The 21,894-nt window shown below is 36.8% G+C and overlaps 1 protein-coding gene and 1 non-coding gene across 2 annotated transcripts in view; both read left to right on the top strand.

Moving 5' to 3' along the window:
• Positions 1-15,916, top strand: part of IPO7 (importin 7) — a 42,240-nt gene extending 26,324 nt beyond the window's left edge. The window contains exons 16-25 of the mRNA XM_015823766.1: positions 298-426; positions 3,187-3,253; positions 3,349-3,474; positions 3,629-3,726; positions 5,329-5,424; positions 8,235-8,455; positions 8,724-8,932; positions 9,765-9,968; positions 11,059-11,175; positions 15,154-15,916. Coding sequence (XP_015679252.1) covers positions 298-426; positions 3,187-3,253; positions 3,349-3,474; positions 3,629-3,726; positions 5,329-5,424; positions 8,235-8,455; positions 8,724-8,932; positions 9,765-9,968; positions 11,059-11,175; positions 15,154-15,251 — 1,365 coding nt within the window. The 3' untranslated portion in view covers positions 15,252-15,916. The remainder of the gene's footprint in view (positions 1-297; positions 427-3,186; positions 3,254-3,348; positions 3,475-3,628; positions 3,727-5,328; positions 5,425-8,234; positions 8,456-8,723; positions 8,933-9,764; positions 9,969-11,058; positions 11,176-15,153) is intronic.
• On the top strand, positions 3,853-4,033 carry LOC114923120. Its single transcript, XR_003810573.1, has one exon. It is a non-coding gene; the product is annotated as a small nucleolar RNA SNORA23 (small nucleolar RNA).
• Positions 15,917-21,894: the final 5,978 nt, after the last annotated feature.

The raw sequence follows: 21,894 nt of genomic DNA, 5'->3' as shown, positions 1-21,894 counted from the left end.
GAGAGGTGCTTCACTAATGACAGTGCTCTGTTGAGTGTCTGTTTTGAATGATTTGCAACGACATTTGCTCTTTGATAACTCTTGTCAGCCACAAACTCAAACCCTGAATCAACTTTTTGATCCCCTGAGCCATAAGAAAACAAAATTCAAATTCTTCTCTTGATTATAGTTTGTCACACATGCATGTTTATTTATTTATAATGTAAACATGCATACATTCTTGGAAATTTGTTCCCTGGTTCTAAACTGTTTCTCAAACTGTATAACTTTTAGTTGAGACTTTTTTTGTGTTCTTAGGCAATGACTTTTAACCAGGTGATTCAGACAGGACCAGATGAAGAAGGCAGTGATGATAAAGCAGTAACAGCCATGGGTATCTTGAATACTATTGATACACTTCTTAGTGTAGTTGAAGATCACAAAGAGGTAAGGATTTTTGTGGTTATTTGCAATTGTATTCCCCCTCTTTCCCGTTTTAGTAGGATGCTCTTTGGGGGAAGACAACACTATTTTGTTGATCTGTGACAGGTTTTTGTTGGGCAATTAAGCAGCAGCCTAAACTAATGAGACAAAAATATGATTTCTATATTTTTTAAAAATACAATCCTGCATCTAGTAGCGATGAAATGAACAGAGAATTTCAGCTACTTGGTATAATTTCCAATACAAGTAAAATTGCTACTTGTAAAGAACATTGATAAATAACATCTGGTGCAACTTGTGTGGGGAGGGGGTCTAATGTACAATGGTACACATGTTCTGGAATGTTCCACTCAAAATTTGAGATGCTACTATAGCATTTTTAGAAAGCTAATTAAAACTTGTCTATTTAACCAGCACTTCATAGTATGAATATTAAAAGAAAATACTTCCCCCCCTTCATTTTTTTAATGAAAATGTTTTGCTCTTTCTTAGTAAAAATTAATGTGTATTACTATTTGTTCATGTCTTCAAAATGCTTCAAATTACAAAGCACAAACATAAATAAGTAATAAAACATTATTTAATGACAGAAAATTGACACAAACATCTATACATTTTTGCTAGATAAAAACTGATTCATCTAGTATACTTTTTTCCATGATAGCCTATCTGTGTTTCTAGGTATTTTCCAAGATAACTATGAAGGCAGTAGCTTTCCTCTGTTGTATGCAATCACATCTGATATTAAAAAAATATCCTACTTTTTAATTAAGCATAGTTAATTTGTTAGCTAACCTATGAGGAACAGGATGCTGGATTAGATAGGCCTTTAGCCTAAGCCATGTTTTTATTTGTGTATTTTATTCATTCATTATATTTATAATATATTGCTATATCATTGAGTGGAACAAACTCACTGCTACTTATTGTAGAAATAAAATAATACAATCGAACTTCATTTGATTGGGAGCATTAAGTCATAAAATACATGAGCTGTACAAATTCCTTTTTAATTACTTAGTATTTACCCACGTTGGATTGATCTTACGGGAGCTCTTTTTAATTGGCTTAAATTCTTTTTGATTTATTTGTAACTGTTTTCAAACTGCCTTAACTTGACTATAGTATTTATGAAACTAAATAACTAAATAGCATCTTCCTGGTGTTTTTTTGAGGGGGAAGGTATTATATGGATTTTTATGAACTGCAAGAATTATCTGTTGATTATTGCATGAATGCAGGTAGTCCTCAACTTATGAACGGTCATTTAACAACCATTCAAGGTTACAAGAGACTCAGGAAAAGTTGCTTACAGTCCATCCTTGAAGTTAAGGCAGCTGCACTGCCCACATAGTCACATGATTGCAATTCGGGCACGTTGCAACCTGTTTGCACATATGTCCCGTGATCGCCATTTGCAGTCTTCTCTGTTGGCTTCCCTAAAAAGTTAATGCAGAAGCCAATGGAGATGGTTGCAAGCTGCTACTTCCTTGGAAGATTTTCTTCATCCTCCGTGCAGGGAGGAACTCGCGAGGGGGGGGGGCTGAAGAAAAGAACCTTGTATCATGAAGATCTGAGATCTTCTGCCCTTCAGAAACATTGTATTTATTAGCTTTCCAGCCACAAAACTAGCGAACATAATGTTTCTGAATAGTAGAAAGGATTTATCCAGCCTTCCTTGCCTTCAGAAACATTTCAACAGCCGGCACTCTTCTCGTGATTGTTCTGAAGGCTTTAGAAAAAACCAGTTTTCTACTGTGCGGAAACATTGCGTTTGCTAGCTTTCTGCCTGGAAAGTTAAAAACCGCCATGTTTCTTGATGAAAAGTGTGTGTATGTATGGGGGGTGGTTAGGGTTAGGGTTTCAGAATAAAATCGCTTTTAAAAATAATACATTTATTAAGTTTTGACATCATACTTTAAAATACAAACTAAAAGAAAAGGGAATGGCAAAACAAAGTGACAAAAAACATATCAAACATAACAAAAGTGACTTTCTTTTAGTATAGCATATATTGACAATTCAACCACTTCTCTCTGAGTTTAAGGAACTAACACCAATCTATAAAATACTTTAAATTACTCATAGTCTAACATACTAAAAACTCAATGTTGATTAAATAATCTTAATTTCATAAAAAAAAACCTAAGATACCAAATGTAGATAACCTTTTATTTTAAAAACTACAATTATTTATCTAGTCAAGTCCAATCTAAGCTTCAAAATCCAAAGTGAAAAGCTGATTCTTTTCTTTATCCTGCAAAAAAATTATCAATTGCCTCCAGCTTGCATGAAATTTAATCAAATTATTATCTCTGAGCAAAGCATTTTGCCATCTTAGCTAGCTCCATTAATTTCAAAATCCATTCTTTCCATTGTGTGTATATTCTTTTCAACTTTAGGCATATAACAACCTTGCTGCCATAGCCATATATTAAAAAGTCCTATGTTTTTTCTCCACCTGTATATCAACTATCCCCGAAAGTTTCAGGTTTCAATATTACATCCATTTTCTACAATAAAATAGCTTCTGACAAATTCTCCAACTGGACTGGAAGAAAAAATAAAACCAGAAAGATAAAGCAAATTAAAAATGTCGTTCTGGAAAGGTACAAAAAATTATAGGCATCACGTAAAGAAGGGGAAAGGAGTGAATATGGATCGTGGAGGATGGATAACATACTGTTTGATTTTCAAAATTGGATTTTCCATTTTAAAGTATGCAATCTCATACATGTCTTACATTTAAATTTTCTGTTTCAGATTACTCAGCAGTTGGAAGGTATCTGTTTACAAGTAATAGGAACAGTTTTACAACAGCATGTTTTAGGTAATTTTTTTAGTTGTATGAAATAATACAAACCTATTAAAAACTACTACTAATTTGACCAAAATTACACTTAATGATACTTTGATCTGTTCCAGAATTCTATGAGGAAATCTTCTCCTTGGCTCACAGTCTGACCTGTCAGCAAGTCTCTGCACAGATGTGGCAACTTCTGCCTCTGGTCTTTGATGTATTTCAGCAGGACGGTTTTGATTACTTTACAGGTGAATACCTTATGCCTTGTGAGGCTCATGTTACAAAGGGAAAATGATACGACATAAACTGAAATGCTAATGCATACTGTATTTTTTTATTTTCATGAATATTAAGAGGTAAGAACATATATAACATTTGTAGCATTATTCTTTTTAAATACAGATATGATGCCACTGTTGCATAATTACGTGACTGTTGATACAGACACGCTCCTGTCTGATACAAAATACCTAGAAATGATCTACAGTATGTGTAAAAAGGTAGGTAACCCATTGTATCCTCCTCAGAGTAATTTTGTCTTGTCTTTTTAAAACTAGGAAAAGAGAGATGTGAACATTATGTGTGCTATGATTTTAATTCCTCCTCCGGAGTAGATTTAAATGGCTGCAGTCAAATGTGCATAGTATATTATCTATGTCTAGTGATAAAGTCCATTTGCGTTCTGCACATAGACTATATTGCTCACATACAATCTGCAGCCAAAGAGCAACATGAGATCATAGTACTGGTCTAACGATGTTGAAAGACAAGTTTATCATTGACCAGCCTCCAAATTCTCAAACATATTTGTGCAAAGTGAGGTAGAATTTTGAAACACCTTTGTCACTATTTTGTTAACTGCTGCATGAATGGCAGTTCCAGGTGTGCTGTCAGAAACCGAAGCAGAGCTAAATGTTAGACATTTCTTTTGGAAAGTTGGCCTTTGTAAAGTCCGGCAGACAGGTCCTTTATTTTAAACAAAGTTGAGTCTGAGTTCTCATATACATATTGGCTTTCATTTCTTTTAGTGATCATAGCTATTAAAATAAACAATCTCTCTTATGTTTTGATTGAAGATTTCTTGCACAGAATGTGTTTCTGTACAGGAAGATTTTCAATCTGGAACCGAATTCCAGCATGACAGATTAATTCAGTTTTCCCTTCTCCCTTTCCCCATCCCCTTTATTATATGTAGTACAAGTAGTTCTTAACCGATGACTGTAATGGAACTTCCCTGTTATAGTCACAAGTGTGATCGTCTCACTTAATGACCTCCATCCCTGTTCTTCCTGATATAATTGTTAGACAAACAGGTGGATCATTAAGCGGAGCATGGGGTACCTCAGGGGGAAGGCCTAGCGCAGACCCAGACCCATCTATCCTGTACCTCCCCTGCACCCTCTTAACTCCACTTCCTGCACTTAGCTTCCCCACAGCCCTTGGGCCTGTTTCTCCCCCATATCCCCTCAGGCCTCCCCCCCCACCCCCAACGGGGTCAGGTAGGGTTTAGATCTCTTCTCCATCCTCCATCCCCCATTGTGCACTTATGTTTTGATGGTCTCTGGAGCTTTCCTCAACACTGCACTTTGGGGAAGCAAAATGAAGTGGTTTGTTCCTGGGTTGCATGGCAGCCTCTTGGAAGTGATCACCATTTTGGCATGACTGTCAGGATTATGGACACGCTGAAAATGGCTGCTGATTTCGGGACGAACCACTGAATTCTGCTTCCCTAGCACTGCATGCGTAGCACTGTGCAGACTTCCGGAGATTTCCTCAGCACTGTGCAGATCATTTTACAGAAGTAAACTGGAATGGTTCTCTGGGGCCATGTGGCACCCTCCACTAAGTGTATAAAACTGATAAGTCACTTTCAGATCTTTTACTGGTTTGTATTTGTAGATTCTTAACTGGAATTTAGCTTTGAAAATGTGAAATAATTACTTTTTTGAAAAAGTAATTTTTTCATGTAGATATGTAAAAAGATTTATTCATTCATATATATTGATGAAACTTAAGAGATGACTGAATATTTCTTATAGCTGAATTTATTTATAAAAATGATAATACTGACTACAAAAATTCATAGTTCAAGTATTTCCTAGGTCCTTACAGGCGTAGCAGGAGAAGATGCAGAATGTCATGCAGCAAAACTATTAGAAGTTATCATTTTGCAATGTAAAGGCCGTGGCATTGATCAGGTAAGTTAAATAAATGTATCCTCAGAAATATCTGAAAGAAGCCATACTGTGAAAATGGTCAGTTACTTACCATCTATATGTAAATAAACAGTATCATAATAAATACATGTCCTCTAAGTCAGGGGTCCCCAACCCCGGATCCGTGGACCGGCACTGGTCTACAGCATGCCAGAAACCGGGACACGCAAACAAGCAAAGCCACATCTGCGGGATGCAAGCAGCATATGAAACCATGCCCTCTCTGGTCCACGGAAAAACGTCTCTCCGTGGAGCCGGTCCCTGGTGCCCAAAAAGTTGGGGGCTGCTGCTATAATTATAGCAATATTGTAACATTCTGAAGTTTCTGTTTTTTCCCCGCTCATTTGAAAATAAAGCATCAAATTTTGCATATAAATAAAAAAAGGAAAGAATTTTAAAAAGTTTGTTCCATCAAGAAGGAATACAAAAGCTGAAACATTCATTATATCATAGGCATAATAGGTATTTGAATTCGAAAAAACTACAAGTTCACATTTTTTTCATATATCTATTTATTTTCAAAAGAATTACAAAATTAAAAGATAAGGAAGGAAGCTCAGGAATAAAAGTGCGGAGAAGGGAAAAGGTTAAAGTCTTGATTTCTGATTTTCTTTGGTACAGATATAGATTAAAAGAATATATAAAACTCTTATTGTAAGGTTAACACTTGTCTACATTACTACCATAGTCTCATATTATTCTAATCATCAAATCCCAAAATCAACTTTTCATTTTTTCCAGTTTCTCACAACAGGTCCAAAAGTGGTATCCAAGTAGAAATAACATTTATCAAAGTCTTTTCTTTCATCAAAACTGTCAATTTATTAGTTGTCATATACCAACAATTACTCATTTTATAAAAATTCTCTTTAAGATTATGATTCATTGTAAATTTCAACTCTTTCTTCCAGATACTCGCCCATTAATTCATCTATATATATTTTTGCCTGTTTTATCATACAGGTAGTCCTCGATTTATGACTACAATTGGGTCCAAAACTTCTGTTGCTAAGCGAGGCAGTTGTTAAGTGAATTTTGCCCCATTTTATGCCCTTTCTTGACACAGTTGTTAAATGAATCACTGCAGTTGTTGTTAGTAACATGGATGTTAAGTGAATCTGATTTCCTGTTGAGTTTGTAAATCAGAATAGAGTTGGAAGGGACCTTGGAGGTCTTCTAGTTCAACTTCCTGCTCAAGCAAGAGACCCTATAGTATGGTGGCGAACCTATGGCACAAGTGCCAGAGGCGGCACTTGGAGCCCTCTATGTGGGCATGCACGCCGTCGCCGCAGCCCCTTCCACACCAGCAGCCCCCTGGAGAAGAGTCACCCCCGGGTGCAGCCTACGTGGAGCAGCGCAGTCAAATACATGGCAGCTGGGCAGCAGATGATACTGCGGGGCGCGAGCGGAGGGTGTGGCCAACGTGCTGCAGGGCCACCTGGGCGATCTACAGCGGGCCGTGGATGGCCCTGAGGGTGGGGGGAGCAGGGCGGGGGTGGGTGGGCGAGTGGAGGTGGGCTGGTTTTGGGGCACTCGGTCTCTAAAAGGTTCGCCATCACTGCCCTATACCATTTCAGACAAGTAGCTATCCAGTCTTTTCATAAAAAATCTTAAAAACTTTGCTTGTCAGAAGATTGCAAAAGGTGATCACATGACCCCAGGATATTGCAACCTTCATAAATGTGAAACAGTTGCCAAGTGTCCGAATTTTGATCACGTGACCATGGAGATGCTGCAACGGTTATAAGTGTAAAAAACTGTCATAAGTCACTTTTTTCAGTGCTATTATAACTTTGAATGATCACTAAATGAACTGTTGTTAAGTTGAGGATTCTGTACAATCTTGTCCTCCGTTTTTATCTTAGCAATAATATCACTTAAAAGTTTATCTTAGCAATAATTTCATCATTTGTACAGAACTCTACATCAAATTCAATTTTGTCCTTTTCAAGTTCATAATTATTCTTCTCTAACTCCCAAATATTTAATTTTTTCTCAATTTTAAAACCATATTTCTTTATCAAAACATCTTGATCTTGTGCGATCATATTTTTAACCAACATTTTTGTTTTCTGTTTATTAATTTTAAAGCCTGCTATCACATCAAAATATTTTCAGTTTTTTCAGCAAAGATTACATACTCAGAGGGCACTGTAAATTGAAAAGTTAGCAAAAGCTAACATTAGCAAAAGCTCTCAGTTTTAAAGTCTGGTTTTAATTTTTAGGCCCACTATCCTCTTATCTTGTCTAATATTTCTATACCTGCAAAGACACCTCTTCCAGTACAACTAGCATTTCCTCCTCCTGCAATGAATCATTGACTATTGCCAGGAACAAATTCCTAATCTCCTGTTTGGCAGTCTTGACCAAGCAAGAAGGGCAAAGATTTATGCTAACAAGTGGAGAACACATGACCCCTGGACATTGCAATCGTCATGTTGCCAAGTGTCTGAATTTTGATCATGTGACCATGAGGATGGTAGTATGTGTGAAAAATAGTCGCGAGTCATTTTTTTCAGTGTCATTATAACTTTGAACGGTCACTAAATAAACTGTTGTAAGTTTAGGACTATTTGTATCATCTCTGCTCATCCTAAGAAGAAATCTTGGAGGGGAGGGGAGATAGAGAAAGAGAAGATCGGAGTAGCTGTGGAAGTGTTATACTACAGAGTTTAAAAGTTAAGAATACATGCATTGCAAGATACAGATACTGAAAATCAAATGTTATCATTACAGTGATGTTTTAACATTTGCTTCTGACTTGAGTAACATTTTCCCCTCCATCTCTTTAGTGTATACCCTTGTTTGTGGAAGCTGCTTTAGAACGATTAACTAGAGAAGTTAAAACAAGTGAATTACGGACAATGTGCCTCCAGGTTGCCATAGCTGCTCTCTATTATAATCCTCATCTACTTCTGAATACCTTGGAAAATCTTCGCTTCCCCAATAATGTGGAACCTGTTACAAATCATTTCATTACACAGTGGCTTAATGATGTAGACTGTTTCTTGGGGTAAGCTTGTTTCTGGGATTATGGCTTTAATTCATTAAATTCTAATGCAGAGAGAAGGGACTATATAGATACAACAGGTGCTTCTTTTTCATCTAGCTTCTTCAGGGAATGTGGGCTAGATCTGTATGAAAAGAACATACTGTAACAAGCTCTGTTGGGTATGCACATTGATCAGTTCAGCCATGCCCTTTGTAAATATCTCAGGTAGAATCTGTGGCATCTCTTTCCTAAAACCAAACGTAATATGCCATTTTCTTTCTTATTCCAGACTTCATGACAGAAAAATGTGTGTGCTAGGCCTGTGTGCATTGATTGACCTGGAACATGTACCGCAGGTTTTAAATCAGGTTTCGGGTCAGATCTTGCCAGCTTTCATACTTTTATTTAATGGGTTAAAAAGAGCATATGCTTGCCATGCTGAACATGAAAATGACAGTGATGATGATGATGATGATGCTGAGGAAGATGAAGACGCAGGTAAAGTAATGGCCTTTCCTGTAGAGCTGAGTAGCAACATTGCTGGTGTAGCTGTAGAAAGTTTTTCAGGAAAGTTTTGGCTATATCTTGTGATTTTTCCTGTGTTTGTTTCATCTTTGCCTTTTAATTGGTCTGAAATATTTATGTACCTCTCATTTTTTACACAGTACTCTATTCTGTTTGGATCTCTTACGTATGAATAATTAGTCCTTTGCCACGTCTTAAGAATATGCAAAAACTAGCATTGCTAGAATTTCTCTGGAATGTTTCATTTTCTTCTCTAGACAGAAATGACTTAGCTGTTCATGGACTTACCGTTTTTTGGAATTTAATTTTTCAAATTAGAAAGATCTTTCCATTTGGAAGATTAATTTCAGAAAAGCAGAATGGAGTGGTGGTGGTGGAAAAATCAAGAGTGGAAAATTAATATGTCCAGGAAATGTATATTTCATTTTCTGCAACTATTTGCCCCCAGAATATAGGCATCACATATACTTAGTCATATTTATTGTGCTCTTCAATCTGTTCCAATATTTCTTATTTATGAAAATAAAGCTAAGCAGACTTATACTGTTGAATCATTGGCCCAATTTATTTAATGTTCTTTTGTTGTTACATCTGATTTACAGTTATCATTTGGTAGCTCTGTGATGTAGTATCAGATGATTAAATTTGTGTTCTCTTCATAGCCTAGCGTATTAAAGACCATGTTTTGTTTTGTTTTTTAAAAAAAGGTGTGGAAATTTTATGCATTACAAATAATGGAATAATTAAAGGGGAAAGAGTCTAGATGAAATTTTTGGCCACTTTTAAAACCGTTCGTTTGTTACAGAACTGGGAAGTGATGAAGATGATATTGATGAAGATGGTCAAGAGTATTTAGAGATTTTGGCAAAACAGGCTGGAGAAGATGGAGATGATGAGGATTGGGAAGATGATGATGCTGAAGAGACAGCACTGGAGGGATATTCAACTATTATTGATGATGAAGATAACCCTGTTGATGAATATCAAATATTTAAAGCAATTTTTCAGAGTAAGTGCTGCCATAGTTTTCACTGCAAATCTGTATTCCTGCGTGCTGAAATATATACTATCAATGTGGTGTGCTAAAGAACTTGTAAGGAATATGGGAACTCAAGGGATGCATGTAATTTGAAAAGATTCAGAAAATATTCAAGGAATTTGAAAAGCTGCAGCCTAAGCATTCAGCAAATCTGGAATGAGTCAAGTTTGATGGAAATCGATAGTTTAGCAGAATTATTAGTAGATACTTCACTTTTTATTGTAAAAATTAGACTATCAGAGATAAATATTTAGGTTATCTTGGCTAGAGCAAATGTTTTTATTACTATAGCAAATTGTTGTTATGGTGTCAGATTACTGGTTGTGTTTCCCTATGGAAATAGCTAGGCAGAAAGGTCTAAAAATGACAGGGGAAAGGAAAGACATTGGAAGGAAAGAACAACCTTGGATCTTTCAACTTTGGTAAGAAAAATTTTAGCAATTGGGGGAAGTAAGATCTAGAAAAGAAAGATGTAGAAAAACTAGTTTTCTTCTCAGCAAAATGGAATAACAGTTAACTCTTACCTAGTATTTCTCGGGTGATATTTTGCTTGAATTTTTTTCTGACATATATCTGCCTTATTAAAGAATAGAAGAGAGAAAATAATTTCAATGATGATATACATTGTATTATTTCTAGTCCACAATTGTAGAAGCACTCCACCTATCTATTAAATAAATTGATTGCTCCTACTCTGTAATAAAGTCAAATTTCAGTTGCTCATTAATGTGCAGATAAAACTAATTTCAGAATGAATTGAAAAAGGAAAAATGATACCTCAAAACATCTATAAAATAAGTTTTATTGGATTGATGCATTTAATTATGCATTCTTTCCCCATTGGGTTAAAGACTGTATAATTAACATTTATTTTATTTATAAAATCTCTCCATAAAGAATCCCAGAGCAGGATATTTAATTATAACAGCAAAAGCAAAATTAAAACACCAGCAGCAAGAAAGCAAAGAACAGACTAAGATCTATCAAGAGGAATCTAAAAATAGTAAGTTAAGATTTGCATAGAACTTTCCAAATGCTTACAGATCTATATATTTTGCAGCACTTCAGAATCGTAACCCAGTATGGTACCAAGCATTGACACGTGGTCTTAATGAAGATCAAAGAAAACAATTACAGGACATAGCAACTTTAGCAGATCAGCGAAGAGCTGCTCAGGGTATGCATTTTAATTGAATTGTACGTGGATATATTAAGTTCATGTCATTAGTATTTTGCTATGGGATGTGTTTCACCCTGAAAGAGCTTCATCTTACCTCATCTTTAAATTAGAAAAATCTTGGTCACCAAAGTTGGAGCCAAGAAGAATGGGCTAAATTTAACTCTTCTACTAGAAGGCTTGTTTAGACTTTTTCCTCCCATGAAGAAATCCGCTCTTCTTTAGTTTTAACTCTGCATCTTCAAGACAGGTGAAGATACTAGAGCTGAGAAGAAAAAGAACAATCACATGTCCTTTTCAGATGGCCTTCAGAACAAGCAGTGCAGAAGGGTCAAAGAATCCTTTTCAGAAGGATTTTGCAAGACCAATGTAAGACTAGTAAAGTTACTCAGAGGGGCTTGGTCAGCAATCAGCTCCTCAGCTCCTGTAGAAGAAGCCACCTAGCACAAGGGAAAGATATTCAAACTATAGAACAGTAACAAGATAATGCTCCAGGAAAAAGTTTCAGTAAGCACTGGAGAGAATGGAAGTCACTGGTCCTCAAACTCCTATGCAACAAAGAGGAAGCTATAGGAAAAAACATCAGCTGACCATAGGAAGCAGCAAAAGACCTTGGTTCCTTGAGCACTAGTGCCATTAAAAAGCATTCCACAATAGCCACAGCTTTTGTGGATTGATGTGCCATATAGAACTATGTTTGACTGTCACAAGGAAGCAAAGGAATAGAAGTTTTTCAGGGAAGATTATGCACCCTATCTCACAAGTCAAACTGGTGCCAGATGAGTTTCTAGAAACAATTCCAGAGGTAGAGAAGAGGGTTACAAAGTGAGCTCTGTGCTAGACTGTAGGTGCCACTCACTGTGACAATTCTCTAGCAGCCTTTCTTTCTCCAGGATTAGACTTGGTCAGCTCCAAGTTTAGTAATCCTTATGTATCCTGAGGAAGTTGTAGTTAGCACCATTAGCAGTGATTTGCTGACAGTTAACATGATCAGCTCTCTTGACTTACCAAGAAAGTAGGCACAGCAGGATCCAAGCTTTAAGCCTCCATTGAGGACATGTGACTCTGACATGCCCTCTGTCCGTTGCTAAAATGGCAATAGCAAATTGATAAATGCTGTGTGGAATAATATGTTAGAGAAGAGAGGGAGGACTCATTTTTATTCTGGTACAGCAGGAAACATACAAGATACAACTGGCAACCTAAAACGAGCAAGATGGCATTCATTCCAGTAGAAAGAACATAGCCAGGACCTTAAGAAAGAACATAGCCCTGTTCAGTCTGAATTATGCAGATCATGAGAATAAACTCTTATCCTGCTGTCTCACCAAAACAAAATGGATCTAAAATATATAGCTTATGGGGAGCAGTCATGTGTATTGGATAGAACCTCATTGGCTGGGTTTGGCCATTTTGCTGCCTTTGTGTACACAGCAAAACCCAGTATATTGCAAGGAATAATATTGCAAAATCACAGGACATCAGAGGCTGGTCCTGTGGGATTTGGCTGAGAAGACCAGCCTTTAGAGAATGGTTTTATGCGATATAAACATTCACCCCAGAACCTGTCTTATTTCTGTAGTACTTAACCTAAGACATTCAACCAGAAGCTGCCTATCCAGTGTCTGCTAGCATAAAGGGATGGATTGTAACTCATTTGTAAAAGTTCTGCCTCGTTGCAGAAAGTTCTAGGTGCAATTGTAAGTAGTTCTAGTTTACAAAAAAAATGAGATTTCTGAATGAGTCCTTGGAGAGTTGCTACCTGTCAAAGTAGATATTGATATCCATACCATTCTTCAGGAAGTCATTCTTGCACTCTTTAAGTTCAAGGTTTTGCAGGTCTCTGCTTAGCTGTTACATTCAGTTTCTAACAAGGATCTCTTTGAAGTACTTGCTGGGTAAGCAGTAAACTTTCAGATTTTGCATAGTTTCTAAACTATGAGATTTCTGGCAGGTGGATCAGAAGATAGCTGCAACTACTTTGCACTTTGGGATTTATCTTCTTGACAGGGGGACAGTTTCCCCTTATCTGTTACCCTTATCATGTACACTTCCTCAGAGATGTAAGCCTCCTTTCATTGTCAGTCATATATCACTTTCTGTCATAGGACTTGTCCTTCAGGCCCAAACAAGGGTTCCTGTTGGACCCATCAAACATATCCCATTAACATTAAAGAAATTTGATACAGATATTGAGGGATTGATTGTTAGATTATAAAGAATAATAGAAATAGAAAGGTATTTTTTCTCTTTTCTTTTTTTTGTTTTGTTTTTTTCTTTTCTTTGCTCTTTTTTTTTCCTTTCTGATTTGAATTAATATTTTCTTTTCTTATTAGAATTGTTAGTCATTTGTAATGGAAGAGGAATAAGAAAAAGGAAGGAATGATATTAATAAATGCTTATTGAATATGTTAAGGAAAAAGGTTATGGGGAGACCCCGAAGTGTTAACTAGGTATTTAGATTAGAAATATGGAACATAGTAAGTGAAATAGGTAAACTCAATACAGGATTCGGATTTGTAGATTTATTTAGACGAAAGATTATTGAGGATTTCTATGATTGATTTAGTTGTATTGTAATATATCAATTTGAATATAATATGTCATTAGAGGGAAAAGAGAGGAGGTTTTTAATGACTTAATTCGAACTTTATGAATATGACTTTGTTTTGTGGACAATTGATTGTCCTGCCACCACGTTGTTTCTTAAGCACTTGTTTGTAAAATGAAAAAACCAATAAAACTTGTTTTAAAAAAAAAATCTGTATTTTTGAAATAAATTCCTTGGTAGCCATAGCCTTGGCTAGAAGAGTGGGGACAGTGGAGGCTATCTCAGTGAAAGGGGATTCGGCAGAATAGCCTAGTCTCTTCTTGTGCTAGAGCAGTGGTTCTCAACCTTTTTAATGCCGCGACCCCCAACCGGTCGTAAGTCAAGGACTAAACTGGTTGTAAGTCGAGGACTAAACCGGTCGTAAGTCGAGGACTACCCAACCGGTCGTAAGTTGAGGACTTTCCCTGCCCGGGAGCGCCACGCGTGCGTGGTTCCGCCCCCTGCGTTGGCTGAGGCGTAGCTGGCAAGCGGCAGAGATGGAGCAGGCCGACCACCAGCTGGCCCAGCTCAAGGGAGGTAAGGCACCCGTCGGAAAAGGGGAAAAAAAATGGCGGACAGCCTTGCTTGGCGACCCCCGTGAAATGGTCGATCGACCCCAAATGGGGTCACGACCCATAGGTTGAGAACCGCTGTGCTAGAGAATGAATCTGTCTCAAATTAGATGTTTACTGAGTGCTAAAAATATTTCTCAGATGCTCTCTGTAAGGTCAATAGCCTATTCTCTTTGAATAATCAAAAAGAGTACCAGACAGGTCAAGGTGTATGTTGTTGTGGAATTCTCAGAATCAGCAATTCTTTGTCATTACAGCTCCCTCTGTCAAAGGATCAGCCACATCTGTAGCTCAAATTGTGTAAATATATTTTCAATAACACTATATGGTTTGCAACAAAATAAATTGATGAGAATGAAGATGTACATTTTAATCCCAATTATTTATAGATGAAAGACAGGCAGCCAAGATTGTGGACACAGAAACAGTTTAAAATCTTATTTATTTTCAATAATTTTGGAGAGAATTTTTTATTTTTTAATCAAATTGCTATATTGTTCATGACAAGATTCTGATTTTGGTTTTGCATTTTCTTTTAAATCAGGACACTTTTTTGAACCAGCCATATTCAATATGATGAGCATGATGATTTTACGTTCTTTCCTTGTTTCTCTTTAAGACTGGAAAAGTATATGTGATATCATATTACTCATTCTTCTGCTTGTTATTCTATAGAGCACTTTTGTTTTTTTAAGAGAACTGATTTTTGAGGATCTCTTGAGGTATTTTTAATATTAGAACTTTTTGTTGATTGTGAAGAACTTACTTTACAGAAACAATTTGTGACACTGAAGAATTTTATCTTATCTCTTCCAGAATCCAAAATGATTGAAAAACATGGTGGATATAAATTCAGTGCTCCAGTTGTGCCAAGTTCATTTAATTTTGGTGGTCCAGCCCCAGGAATGAATTGAATTATCACTACTTTTCCTCCTACTGTGTGATTGTAGTGAAGAGCTTGTGTTCCTCCCAATATAGTGGTTCCAGAACTGGTTCATGTTATCTACAGCTCACGCTAAATGAATTGGTAGAAATTGAATATTTTAAAAAGAAAAAGCAACCCAGAAGTGGAACTTGATCATGCAACCTAATACTGGAAAGAAGGTTTTATGAAGATAGGAAGAACCTGAAACTTGAGCTTCAAATGACACTGTGGATATTGGAAATTAAGAGGGGATGTCTTGAAGGCAGCTTCCTTTCTATGAAGAAAATAGGCATTGGCTGCAGGACTGTTGGAAAGGTCTCATTTACAGTACACAAGCTTGAAGGCCAATTTAATTTTTACAACTGTGGGACTTGAGTATTTGCCCAGTTTTCTTTTCTTCTCCCCAATGGGTATCTATTCTTTTAATGTACATAAAGGCAATTGGATGGCCTTACTTAACATTTCATTATTTCCATTTATCAAGATTGTTCATATGTAGAATATCGGACACTTATTGTAGCACTACATAACTGATAAAATCTGTAAATGATTTAGCACTTTCATATTGAAACAAGCCTGCTAGCCTATGTACAAAATTAGCAAAATGTTTGTTTATAAAAAAAAAAAAAAGGATGTTCTGGGGAAAATTTCAGGTTATTAATTTAAAACTAGCAGTTTTGTACCTGGTGAACTGTGGTGCAGCTACCACTGGTTGTGACTTGAATTTGATATGTAAAGAAGGGGCTAGTGGTATTTCATTGCTGCTAAAAAAGAAAAAAAATGGCAACACTCTGTGTCCTTTGTTTTTTTTTCCCTTAAAGCTGTCATTGTAGAAATGGAAAATTGAAAACTTCATGTTTAAATGCTGAGTGGAAATTCATTTTCTCAGCAGTGTGAAAACTGACACGAAGTTCTGCTTTTCCAGGAGTGTATTTTGATGTGTGGTGAAACATCTACATAGGCCATCTATTAAAATATAATTTGGCTAACTTGGGCTGGAGTTGATTAAAGTTTTATTCCCATATATGGGAATATGATCAGAATTTATTACATTTCAAGGACCTTCTCTCTCATCTATGTCCCTTCCCACTTTAGGATGCACAGGATTTTTTGCCTAATCCATTTAGAACAGTGGTCCGATTTATGTAGTTGTCTAATTGAGAATTAAATAAATCTTGTCAATAATGCAGCCTCTTCATGCAGCGTTTAAACTGTTTCTAAACATAGATTTCTATTTGAAGATAAGATCCTTTAATTATCAGTTTGGAAAAAAGTCAAAATCCTAACTTAATTTGAAGTTTAAGGTGTGGTCATAATGCAAGCCCTTGACCTGGAATAGAGCCATAAAAGGGCTGCACCTCGTAAAAAGTCTCATTGATATTTTGACTTAAGAAACTTAGATATGGTCATCTAGACATGGTCTCAGGGTTACCAAGTCCCATCTTTGAAGCAACAGTTTTCTTTATCATTAATGGCATTTTAGCTACATGCTAGAAGACTTCTTCCTGCTGGGACCACTATTGAAGAGTGACTTGGTGAAGAAGGGAACATCAAATAATGTGACTGGGCTGGCGTAGTGCCCCATCTACAAAATAAATACATGGATAAAATCATAGATGCTGAGTTTCTGATCTTGCATTAAGATCACTGGTGTCAAATCTTTTAAGCAAAATGTTTATTTCTCCTGACTGTTTTTATATTAATGGTCATCTGTTATAACTGGTATTGAACAAGCTACCTTAATTTAAATGTAAGCCTCCAAAACTTTAAAGACAGGTTAAATGAACTGAATTTATATCTATAAAAATAAAACTGAAATGAAACGTATATATTATGATATTCAAAAAAAGCAATCTTCCGAAAACCAATTTGTGTGATGAGTATTTGTTTTATATGTATTAGTGGGGGCAGACTGCTTGGAGTGTTGACTTCCTAGTGGAATATATCTACCTCTCAATTGTACTAGAGTCTTTGACTGAATACAGATTCAATTATATAGCTAGTGGCTAAAGAGGAGCATTTCCCATTCAGTTTTGGGTAGATTTAAAGTGAGTTCTTGTATCTATTTGTAAATATTTTTATGCTATTCCATTTTCTGAGGTTTTTTGTCATTGGACAGCCTTTTTTCTGGTATTAAATATGTCTTATTACAGTTGTAAATTTTTCTTAGTTCAGGCAAGATTAAAACACACATATCAGAATAGGACAGTGTGGGTTCTCAGAAAAAATATTTTGAGCCTAATCTTAAAACTGAACACTAGGAACATTAATTTATGAATATTTTAAATAATGGATTGAATTCTTTAGTGTAAATTTTATATTAAAATGTACAATTGTTCAATACTAGTTGCACCAGAACTCTTTAAGTAAAACTTATAAATCACCATGTCTAAATCATTGTGAACCAGGAAGTTTTACTTCAGGAAAAGTAAATCCCTATTTTTTTGCTGGCATATTTATGTTTATCACATTAGCATTACACATCTGATTTTGCTGTGATTTATAATTAAAAGTCCTTTGAAGCACTTGCTGAGCAAACAGAAAACTTTCAGATCTCCTAAAATGCTGTGCCATTTTCAATAGCAATTACCGGTACTATATAAACTGAATTTTACAAATGGTTATATATACTATGATACATCAGAATTGAATTTCCTTTTTAAATGTTCTTTAATAAAGACTAAAATGAATAAAGTCTATTCCTCACAGACAACATGTACTTATGTTAGGATACATAAATGCTACCTGAAAGGATACAATCCAGAAAGAGGCTTCCAGCTTTTGTCATAGATTCTTAAACTTGGATAGTCAAAAAGTGCTACATAAAGATTTTACAAAACTTTGCAATTCATATAACTAATTAAGAATTATAATTTTTGAAGTTCAACACTTTCCCCAAGTGATGATACATATTTTTACTATAGATACATTTTAAAAAATATATCATTGAACAAAGTACTTCAATGAGGACTATTCTCACTGACCACACTACGATTATAAAAATTGCATGAAATGCAGTGATAGTACTGTTATTGTACTGCTTTCAGCTCATTGCAGGAATTTGCACAGAAAAAAATTTCATACAGGAAAATTTTGGATTAATATTCCTATCCTGTAGAAAAAATGGCCTCAGTAGAAAATAAGTGGTATTGGTATTAAAAACTTGTATTCTTGCAGACTTAAGAGTAAAATGTATGTGGTAAAATAACTGAACTAAGTCATTACTGATAATTTGTTAAACATGCAGGTGCAAATGGCTGCAAAGATAGAAAAGGAGAATCTACGAAGGCCAGCCTTTGTATAAGACTAACTAAATGCTAATACATTTAATATTTTTGTCACACACCGTTCATTCCTAGCCAGTTTTGTTTCCCCCTTTTTTCCTCACTCTGTCCATCTTCCATTAGTTCAGTGGTTCTCAACCTTTTTAATGCCGCGACCCCAACCGGTCGTAAGTCGAGGACTTTCCCTGCCCGGGAGCGCCGTGCATGCGTGGTTCCACCCCCTGCGCCGGCCGAGGCGTAGCTGGCAAGCGGCAGAGACGGAGCAGGCCGACCACCAGCTGGCCCAGCCCAAGGGAGGTAAGGCACCCGCCGGAAAAGGGGGAAAAAATGGCGGACAAAAAAAATGGCAGACAAAAAAATGGCGGACAGCCTGGCGACCCCCATGAAATGGTCGATCGACCCCAAATGGGGTCCCGACCCACAGGTTGAGAACCACTGCATTAGTTAATGCTGTTTCTGATAGAGATAAATGTTTATATGCAGGGGAATGGTTCCTTGTGCAGATGGAAGATCCTTTTATAAACGATTGCCTATTTTAATCCATTAATTTTAACAGTAGTTAAGTACTACCATTTTAGCCGATAGCTTTTTTAGGATGTGCTTTACCCCAGATGCTAGATACACTTATTGTGGAAGAGTAAATCTCAATAACAGTTGATAAGAACCAAAATTGTAAATCCCAGGTTTCCAATATGTGGAGGCTGGGCAGTAATATCTTTGTATTTTTTTTCTTTTCTTTTTGGGCGCAGGGATTACTTTATATTCAGTCATCTTTCAGATAAATGCCCTAATTTTTTTTAAGATCCTCATTGATATGCTTATGACTCCAAAAGCAGTAAGTTCTGGGAAGATTCTGGAAAAGAATCAAGCAACGAATCACGAAACACCTAGAGGCAAAGTCATTACCACAAGCCAACATGGGTTTGTCAAAAACCGATCATGCCAAATTTTATTGCATTCTTTAACCAAGTGACAAAATTAGTGGACTAGAGGAATTCTGTGGATATAATTTACTTGGACTTCAGTAAGGTATTTGATAAAGTAAACCACAACTTACTACTTGATAAGATAAAAAAATGTGGGTTAGACAGCATCTCCACCATATGGATTCGTAGCTGGCTGACCGGCTGTACTCACTGCGTGGTCCTCAATGGAACTGCATCTACAGGGAGGGAAGTGTGTAGTGGGGTGCCCCACAGCTCTGTTCTGGGCCCAGTGCTATTCAACATCAATGATTTGGATGAGGGGTTAGATGGGAAACTCATCAAATTTGCAGACACCAAGCTGGCACAAATAGTCAACACTCCAGTAGATAGGCTTAAGATACAGAAGGATCTTGACAGACTTGAACATTGGGCGGTATCTAACAAAATGAAATTCAATGGTGAACAAAGTAAGGTTCTACATTTAGGCAAGAAAAACCAAATACACAGAGACAGTATAGGTGGTACATTGCTCAATAGTAACTGCAAGAGGGATCTTGGAATCCTAGTGGACAATCACTTAAATATGAACCAGCAGTGTGTTGCAGCTGCCAAAAAAGCCAACACAGTGCTGCATTAACAGGGATAGAATTAAGATCACGTGAAGTGAAGTGTTAATATCAGTTTACAATGCCTTGGTAAGGCCACACTTGGAATACTGCATCCAGTTTTGCTCACCATGATGTAAAAAATATGTTGAGACTCTAGAACAGGGTTGTCAAACTGCCACCCCGCGGGCCTGTTTCATCATACTGAAGCCGCGCCCACCCACACAAAGTCACGATACGTCATAACACGTCACATGACGTGGCGAGTTTGACACCCATGCTCTAAAAAGAGTACAGAGAAGAGCAACAAAGATGATTAGGGGACTGGAGGCTAAAACATAAGGAACGGTTGCTGGAATTGGGTATGTCTAGTTTAATGAAGAGAAGGGCGAGCGGGGACATGATAGCAGTATTCCAATATCTCAGGGGCTGCCACAAAGAAGAGGGAGTCAAGCCATTCTCCAAAGCATCTGAAGGCAGGACAAGAAGCAATGGATGGAAACTAACCAAAGAGAGAAGCAACCTGGAACTAAGGAGAAATCTCCTGACAGAACAATTAATCAGTGGAACAATCTGCCTACAGAAGCTGTGAATGCTCCAACGCTGGAAGTTTTTAAGAAGAGACTGGACAGCCATTTGTCTGAAATGGCCAGAAATGGTATAGGGTTTCCTGCCTGATCAGGGGTTGGACTAGATGACCTCCAAGGTCCCTTCCAACTTTATTATTATAAATGACCACTGGGCAAAAAAATAAACAAACTCCAAGATGACAGAAGCAGCAATCACTTGAGAGTCAAATATAGGGGATTCTGTAGTAGTTAAATTGCTATTTTTTAGCTTAGCATTTTATTCAATACATTTGCAGAAATTTCAGAATAGGTGACTGTATCCTATGCTTTGTTCACTGATTTGCTATGCATAGTTAGCATGGGGAAAATTAATAACACTAGCAACAAAAAAAGCTTTCTCTATGATGCAGTAATATAAGCTAGGATAGTAATAAGAGTTGGTTTTTGTCACATGACTTAGTAATTGTTCTTTCTCACATTAATAGCTCTTAAATGAAAAGTACAACCTACATTTCCATATTTTATAATACAGTATTTTCCTAGAAGCACACTGCACTTATTGGTTGGTGCTCTTCAGTGTATTTGTGAACAGAGCAATAATTTGTATTGGCATCTGAAACTGTCAAATTAACAATTATTTTTCAATTAAAATAGTCGCAGCGCTCCCTCATTATGAAGCAATGTTTTTGGAGACCAAGAATAAGGAATGTAGGTGTAAGGCAGAACTGTTAACATTTTGGTATAGAAAAGATTGCCAGCAGTCTTTTAGTAGCTACTCCAGGAATGTAGACTTGGGAGGCTAAACTCAGCAAAAATGTAACTACAAAAAGATGTTGAAAGTTTGGGAAAAGTTCAGAGAAGAGCAACTAAAATGATCAAAGGCCTGGAGACTAAAACATACGAAGAACGGCTGCAGGAGTTGGGTTTGGCTAGTAGTCTAAAGAAAAGAAGAAACGGGGGGACATGATAGCAATATTCCAGTATTTGAGGGGCTGCCACAAAGAAAAGGGCATCAAACTATTCTCCAAAACACCAGAGGGCCGGACAAGAAACTGACCAAAGAGAGAAGCAACCTGGAACTAAGGAGAAACTTCCTAACAGTGAGGACAATTAACCAGTGGAACAGCTTGCCTTCAGAAATTGTGGGCGCTCCATCACTGGAGATTTTTAAGAAGAGACTGAGATGATATAGGTTCTCCTGCTTGAGCAGGGGGCTGGGCTAGAAGACCTCCAAGGTCCCTTCCAGCT

This window comes from Protobothrops mucrosquamatus, unplaced genomic scaffold (genome assembly GCF_001527695.2).
Source record: "Protobothrops mucrosquamatus isolate PMUCROS unplaced genomic scaffold, P.Mucros_1.0 scaffold1977, whole genome shotgun sequence".
Classification (NCBI taxonomy): domain Eukaryota; kingdom Metazoa; phylum Chordata; class Lepidosauria; order Squamata; family Viperidae; genus Protobothrops; species Protobothrops mucrosquamatus.
The sequence above is the reverse complement of the archived record's forward strand: the minus strand, read 5'-3'. Positions and strand labels throughout refer to the sequence as shown.